Below are 8,852 nucleotides of genomic sequence, written 5' to 3' on the forward strand. Positions count from 1 at the left end.
TATATATATATTTATGACGAAAGGCAAGTAGCAAATAAGTGGCGATTGCCATTACTATTTAGTCAGCTAGTAAAGAACAAATCTAGTGATAAATTAGATCTCTTCGTATCATTTATTAGTAAATAAATCCGCTATGAAGATTTAAAAAATCATTCTTACCAAATCAGATGGTACTGTGTTTTTAAAAAAAATCATCGAGCTAGAAACGAATAAATCATAACAATTGAACAGTATGGGGAAACAAACGAAGTAACTGGATCAAAAATGAGTTACGACAGTATCTGCTGGGTCATCAATAACCAAATGGAAGCCTGAAAATGGCACCTGTTTTTTTTTAGAAAACCGATATATAGAATTCTTTGAATATCGAAATTCAGATATTATCGGTTAATAAATATCGATTCCGGAATATCAGATATTGGATACAAAATATCGATATTTGGATATTATCGATATCGATATCTCCCATTCCTCGTTTGGAAGATTTTAAATATTAATATCAAAAAAGAAGAGAAAAAATAAATCCAAAGAGAGACTCGTGAGAATTCTTCACTTCAATCCAATGTTTCGATTTGAATTTTTGCAAACTCTTCTGTAACTTAATTAACCTCCATAATCTTCATGCATACTTACTTTTACCCAATTTAATTTTCAAACACGCCATGTTTTACTGAAAATTTTTTTATGAGGACTAATACTGAGTTAAGAATAGAATTAGTTTCTGTCTGGCTGTCTGATATTCCTTTTAATAACTTAAGGACAACTTAAAATTCAAATAAATAATAACATAACTTACATTTAATTTGATGGAAGAGCAGAGGACACCAACTTACCTAAAAAAAAAGAATAATGATCACTATGTTATAGTTGTAGTTAAAAGTAACCTGTTTATTTTTAGCTAAAATTAGTAACACACAGTTGATGAGTAACATGTCTTCTTTAAATAAAATATTATATTATACATATACTATTTATATCAATTAATTGTATCTATATAGATAATAGGGTTCCGAAATAACTGCACTTTTTTTTTTTTTTAATTCTTGTACTAACTCATCTATGTTCTTACGAACTTTTTTTAAACAGTTTAAGCAAGAACTTTTTTATTTTATTGTGTAATGTTCTTTCGAAAGCTTTTAAACAAGAATTTGTACAGTAAAAATCCTTTGGATAACCTTTTGTGTTAGAATTTTTGCCAAGAACATTTTGGCTATAACTTTCATAGGCAGGTTCTATACTGTTTAAGTTCTACATAGAACGTTATAGTGATAACTCCTATAATAAATGTTATTAATGTACAACTTTTTACATAAAATGATGTTTTTATCTATTGTATTGATCCTCCTCAAATCTCTGCCGCGCATGATAGGAATAATCTATATAATTTTTTTATCGTGTTTCTTTTAGAAATTTTGTATTAAATGCTTATTTTAGTAAGAGTTGTTGAACTGTAATAACAATAGATAATTTAAAAGTTTTTTCAAAATAGTTAAAGTTTGAAAAAAAGATCAAATATTTTTTGAAACCTGATGGATGAAACCAGCTCTTAGGGAATTTCACAAATAGAAATCACATGCTAACGAACAGAAACCATGTAATCTGATTAAAAGAAGAGAAAGGAAGCGAGGAAAAATGTAATCACTTTGGTCAGTAAAATGAATAAAAAATAACAAGAAAAAATATATTATAATTAATAACAACTAACGTATTGGACAATAATCGAAAAACACAGACAATAAAAAAAATGTGTAAAAAAGAGTGCAAAGTTTGTAACTACGGCAGTTTCGTGAACTGAATAGCACTGGCATAAACTGTTTAGTTTTAGCTAAACACCTTGATGAAGACCTGAAACTCAGGTCGAAACGTCGGCATAAATAAATATTGTTTTGTTTATTTATGTTGTTCTTTGCTGACCGCACCCCCCCGGCCATCTTCTCCAATCAATTATAAAATATGATAAGTCTACACGAATATACATAGAAAGTCACATAAAAGATGAAATATAAATACAAAAAAAAGGAATTTGGTAAACTATAAGAATAAGTATTTAAATGAATAGAATACTAACTAAGTGCAATAAGGAGTTTTATAGTTTAGATGAGGAGAAGATAGGGTACGCTCAGTGAAGAACACGAACCAGTAATACCTTATTTATTAGTGGCAACGTTTCGGCCAGAAATTCAAGACTTCATCGGGGCTAAGAACAAAAACCAAGATAATGAATAAAACCAATGAATATAATGAATTACAGAATGATTAGAAAATAATAAATAATATAGATTCATAAATAGTGTTAATAGAAAATGTATAGTATAAATATTATAAGAAGACAAAAGGTATATGAGAAAAAGTCATATTAAAATTAAGGAAGAGTTTTGAACAAAAAATAAAATAAATATGAAAGTCTGATAAGTAAATAAAAAAAAAAATTATTTAAAAGTTATTGAAAGAGTGGGAAATAAAATGTATATATAAGTACAATAAAAGAATTAAAGAAATAAAATATAAAGTTATTTTATTCAAAAAGAGTAATTAGTAAATATGATTGTGAACGAAAAAATTGAATTAATAAGTATACGTAAAAAAAAAAATTTTAAATATCATTTAAGACTGATCTACATAACTATTATAAGGCCTATTTGGACATACGGAGTTGAGCTTTGGGGTTCCCTTAACCCTTTAAATTCCTCTCGAATCCAATCCTTACAGTCCAAAATCCTTCGTAAAATTCTTAATGCTCCTCACTTTGTCACAAATCAAATCATCCATCAGGACCTCAATGTCCCCTATGTTGCCGATTTGGCCAGAACCAGATACCAATCCTTCCATAATAAACTTCCCAACCACCTAAACCAACTCGTTTCTAGCATGGCTTCTCCTTCACTACCTAATAATCCTCCTAGGCGTCTGAAAAGAAGATGGCCTCGAGATCTTCTCTTTTAGAAATGTTTTTGGAGTGCTATCAATGGGTAGATTCTCCACATGTTTGTATCATGTCATAATATCACTTACAGTAAATTTACTTGATCTGTATATATGTATACAGTTGTAAATATCAATAAATAAATTATTAAAAAAAAATATATATCATTTCATAATAATTTTAGTAAAATAGTATATTTCTCGAAATGAAGTACAATCAATTTAAACCGGTCTGATTTTAATCATCTCAAATAATACTTTTTAGGACCAATAAGAGTTGGAATTAAATATTAGCAAACATAAAAGATAGATCAAACTTTCTTCATTTTGATACGATCTATTTTCATTTATCTAAGCAATTTGTATTGTCGAACCAATGACGTCTCAGTTTAGTTTTGAGAACTTTTCCGGGTCTCGAATTTATGTATATATTTATGGGTCACGATTCGACCCTCTCCGTGTTCCGAAAATAAGACATTTCCATCGAGCCTTCTTGAAATCTGAAAAAGGGAGGTCATCTGTAAGGCAAAGATAAGGCTTGTTATAAACTAAAGTACGAGTACAGAACTTAATGTAATAGTTAAGTATCATAAGATAAGAGCTTGAGCAACATTAGCATCTCGGCGTGTCAAGTGTCGAAAGAACACACTCTTCATCACGTTCCGGCTGTAAACAATCCTTAAGGTCAAGATGCTACTGCGGTCGGGACCGGTTCTATTTTTCAAGGGGATGACAACTAGGAACAAGAGAGTATCTTGTATTATGTTACGAGAAGGGCCTGATACAGGCCAAGATATAAGGAGCTCTATAAATAAAGAGGATTTCTTTTATTTTCAAATAATAATTCATGCTGGTATCTAAAAAAGATCAACTATGTGTATCTTAGTTATACTATATTATATTTTATACATAGCTATCTATAAATGTAGATTTATTCAGAGAAATGCTAATGTTTGCTAGTTGCCTTATCTTTGTATATAGCAAATCCGAGCTGTCCTGAGGATATCTAATGCGGTCGCTCAGAAGTAAGATTACGATCTGTGAGGGTTGACTTTGGTTTCGTGTTGCTTATTATTGGACTTTATTGATTATTAAAAAATTTGATTCGGGACTTTTCACTCTGGGTAGAATATTGTAGATAAATAAGTTCAAATCAGATAAGTAAGAAAGAAGCACCAAATACAGGAAGTAATAACAACAGGAGAGAATAAATATTGTTCCTATAATGGCATTCTTACTCTCTTTACTGGTAATTTCAACTTACCGCTCCAAGTTCACTTCTGACATTGGAGATATAGTACAAGAGCCCAAGAGGAGAAAAAACGCAGTTATCTCACCTGAATTTTTGATTACTTTAATGAAAACTATGTATAATTACTAGTCAAGTTAATGAGTCTGCCAAGTATAGGTAGGGGGAATAAAAAATGACAGCTGTTCCAAAACCTTAAAAAAAACATTAAGTTTTCATTCGGAGCTCTATATCTTAAAAACTACCAACAACACTAATTGCTAAAATATGAGCCCTAATAGAGCTATTTACGTTAAATAGTTCTCGAGATATAGCTTTTTAAAAAGCAACATTTCATAAAAATGTTGTATGGGACGTCCTGAAAGATCAGTAGTTAGGGAATTTATTTTGAAAAACCTATATCTCAAAAACCATTTGACGTACAGATGTCTATTAGCACTCAAATTAAAGCTAGTTTAATGTACTATAAAGTATTTTATGATGTTTATCTTCGTAGGAGTAATAGTTTACATGAAATTTGCTAAAACAAATTGATTTATAGTTGTTCGGAAATGCTTTCGTTTGCCAAATGTATATTAATATGTGAATATCATAAAAACTACTACCCCTACGAAGATAAATGTCATAAACTAATTTATAGTATGTTAAATTTTATTTATTTTGAGTGTAGCCAGACATATCTGCGTTGAATGGATCTAGAGCTATATTTTTTCAAAACTCCAACATTTTATACGAACAACTAAAAATTAACATTTTGTGAGTTTATTTGGTCAAATATAAAAACTACTACTTTTACAAAGATTATTAACTACTTTATAGCACATTTAACTAGCTTTACTTTTAGTGCTGGCAGACATCTGTACGTCCAATAGTTTCTGAAATAAAGTTTTTCATAAATCAAACTTATTGTTCGAAAAACTATAAATCAATTTATTTTTACCAAATATCATGAAAACTACTATTCCTACGAAGGTAAAGGTCGTAAACTACTTTATAGTACTATTAAACTAAACTAGCTTTAATTTGATTGCTAATAGACATCCGACGTCACATAGTTCCTGATATATAGATTTCTCAAAATAAGTTAACTAACTACTGATATTTCAGTACATTTTTATGAAATGTTGCTTTTTAAAAGGCTATATCTCGAGAACTATTGGACGTAAATAGCTCTATTATGGCTCATATTTCAGCATCCTCAGCAGCTCACTCTTCTTTAAATAATGTTCCCTTAGATTATCTAGTGTTGTTGGTAGTTTTTATGATAAAGAGTTCCGAATGAAAAATTAATGTTTTTTTGGCCGACTCATCAGTTTTAACTAGTAATTATACATAGTTTTCATTAAAGTAATCAAAATTAGGGGTGAGGTAACTGTCTTTTTTTCTTCACGGCTCTTGTACTGATAGGGGAGGGGGTTATCTATAGGTTACCATCTTATTCTAACCATGGTGGGGAGGTCAAGTTTTCAGTCGGGATTTAGACTAGAGACACTGGAGTAACGAGGTTGCTAAGGTAAACACCTGAACTCCCTCTATAGTGACCTAATCAGCTATGAAAAGATATTGACAGTATTTACTGTAGGATATTACTGGGTACTTATGATACTCAACTATGGTTAGTCGGAGTGGTTAAAAAGTTAGCATGTTCTTTATTTGAAAGTTAAACCATAGCAACCTCGAAACTTGGCTCTACAGATTGACATTTATTTCGCAGCGGCCCCACCGAATGAAAACTTTATGTTCCCATTCTGCAAAGATGCGCAAAAATTAGCAATAGCTTAAACTAATAACTAATATCGCCATGGTTACGACCATTATTTATGAATAAACTATTAATAAATAAATATCGTATCCAGGATAATTTTAGCTATTAGTTTCATAGTTGCCATTCTGGTTAGGATAGAGAGCTAATCTCTCTCTATAAAAGAAATGACCGGGAAAGAGTAAACAAACATTTTAATATTTTATGGCTAGAAAATTGTAAATAGCTTTAACTTAAATCGTATGTTGCAGTTTTATTTGTTTTCTTCTTTCTTCAATTGATTGCAGTAAGAATTAACTAGGAACTAGCAAGAAAGAGGTAAAGGTTTATCAATTTAATGATTAATAGTCCATAGACTAATCATCCGCAAGGATCGGTGGGCTTTATTTGAACATTTTCAAATTACTTACGTTTGACAGTCATACTATGGGTTGTCGATATAAATTAAATACACAGGTAAAATTGTATTTATCACCCTTCTATTAATTTTATTATTTCAAACAAAACATGTGTATACATAATACATAATGAACGTACATATATTTAATATTTTGTGTCTGTTTTATAATAGTTTTATTATTTATATTTATGTGATTAGTACTATCTTGGTGAGTAGGATGCACAGACATCCCTCTTTATTACAAAATCGCGAGAAAAACAAGGATTCTTTAAAATAATCTAGGTAGCGAACAATAAAATATAATAATAAAAAAACTAACACCTTAGAAATCCTAACAACTGACAACCAGTTAGCTGGCGAGAGGTAGAGCCAATATGATGGGAATGAAAAGGATATAAAACGGATTTCGAGGTATTGAAATAGAAAATTAATAATAAACGATAATAGTGCCAAATCCATTTTTAGCCTCTTTACTCACACCACCTGATTCCGCTGTGACCCACACAACCCTCTAGTCATACTATAATGTAGTTTATTATGTATTGTATTACTACAGAGTAAATCTAGCTTTTGTTCTGTCGTAGTTGGATTTCATAAGGACATTAAAATCAAATATGCAAACATATATCAATAAAAAATTAACATGTTTAAAAAAATTATTTTAGATTTTTTATAGTTATTGGAAATTTGTAAATAGCATAGTAATTTGTATAATTAAATATTACCTATATTATCTATAACACGAGAGTCAGCTGTCGTTATAAAAAAAAAACTCAATAAACTAGTCGTTAAAAGAATTTCTCTTATTTCTACATGTTCTAACATCAAATATCTTACAATAAAAGATGTTATAAGGAAATCAAGTGTATTACGGAGTTCAATAAATTCAAGTGATAGGTAGCATGATACCTTCCAAGCATGTATCTATATATTCAGTTATGCCACTTCCGTCTGGTGTTTTAAGCGAATAGATTTCCTGCAATTCTTTTTAGTTGTAATTATCTTCACAAAATAATAGACGAAGGGTGAAATAAGCTAACTGTGAAGTATATAGGGCTGGAAAATATTTAAACATACGGTACTACACCTCAGTACTTAAGAGTAACAAAAAAGTTCGTACAGGTCCAATTTTCTGCAGAAAAGCAGAAAATTCGTATTTTGTGCAGCTTTAAAGCAATTTATACTTTTTGCAAGACAGGAAAAGATCACTAAAAAAAAAAGGGTGTAATAACCTAGACGTTGATCACCCTGAATAAAAACCTAATCTAAAAAGATCACTCAAAAACTATTCAGGGTAATTAATTTCAAATGTAAAGTAGATAAAAGTCCCTTTAAGCTTAAGATTAAAATGGTTTAGCTCAAATAAATTATCTTAAGGGACCTTATCTAGAGAAATGGCTGCTCAAGCTTAGGCAAACAAAAGTTCTCAGAAATGAAGGGTTTTAGCATCTTACCCACCATCTTCCTTAAAGCCTTGACATGCACCCTCTGACCATGGTCTAGGAAAATGAGGAAACTACTTCTAGGATATTCCAATCTGAGCCTCTCACTAATTCCGTTTGGCGATGACATTATTATTTTTTCAGAGACCCAAATTCTTTAGTAGAACGTTAATGGATTAAAGGAACAATTGCTGAAAAACAATAATGTTATTAACTCTACGAAGACGAAAGTAATGTGGGTAGAGAAAAATCCGAGGAGAATTATGAGAGTCATCTGAGTCGAAGACAAAAACCTTGATCAAGTTAGCTCAAAGCCAAAGTTACTTGAGTATGAAACTCAACGAAAAAAGTTAAATTGACTTTAAGGTAACTGAGCGAATCGCAGCTACAAACAGAGTTTGAAGCAATTAAATGAGGCTTTCTAAGCGGGCAAGAGATGGACATGAAGAAAAAAATGGTTGTATTTAGATAGACATTTCTTTATAATCTAACGTGCTCTACGGAGGAACAATAACGATAATTACCAATGGTTTGGTTTATTTGAAAACAATTATCATCTTTTATTGTTTATAGTAATAAACATTGGAATGAATATGTATTAATAATTTTTTTTCTTAGTTGTTATGATGATAGCTAGATTTTACTTTTAATATGTATATGTATTGTATATAAATGTATAGGGAAATATTTCGAAAAAATTAATTTAATTTTTAAATTTTTATAAAATTAAAATATTTATAATAAAATATTTGCGTGTTTAGCTCACTTACTAACCCTCCACTGGCTCATTACCATATGGTGATATAGAAATGAAATAATTTATGGTATTTATTATGTTATTAGTGTTTAGGAACACATGAATAAAAAAAATATTCGTTATTAGATGGTTTTATTCGGAAAATGCTGTGAGTTATATTTTTAAAAAGCGAGGTTTGGGCACAGTAGCTGAACTGAACTGAGCTGAGCAGGGAACAGCAGCCATTTTGCCCTTCCTCTGTTAGTTGGCTCCTGCAACCTCCTGCCCTCCTAACCCTCTGAACCATTTTTTATTATAATAATTTTTCTATTTATGGAAAT

The 8,852-nt window shown here is 30.2% G+C and overlaps 1 protein-coding gene across 1 annotated transcript in view; it reads left to right on the top strand.

Annotated features, from left to right (window-relative positions):
- LOC136795984 (uncharacterized) overlaps positions 1–902 on the top strand; it is a gene marked incomplete at its 5' end in the record, with an annotated part of 6,488 nt that extends 5,586 nt beyond the window's left edge. The window contains 1 exon segment of the mRNA XM_067048288.1: positions 899–902. Coding sequence (XP_066904389.1) covers positions 899–902 — 4 coding nt within the window.
- Positions 903–8,852: the final 7,950 nt, after the last annotated feature.

Source organism: Halyomorpha halys, unplaced genomic scaffold, assembly GCF_000696795.3.
Source record: "Halyomorpha halys isolate HHAL.00 unplaced genomic scaffold, Hhal_1.1 Scaffold84.1, whole genome shotgun sequence".
In the NCBI taxonomy this organism is placed as follows: Eukaryota; Metazoa; Arthropoda; class Insecta; order Hemiptera; family Pentatomidae; genus Halyomorpha; species Halyomorpha halys.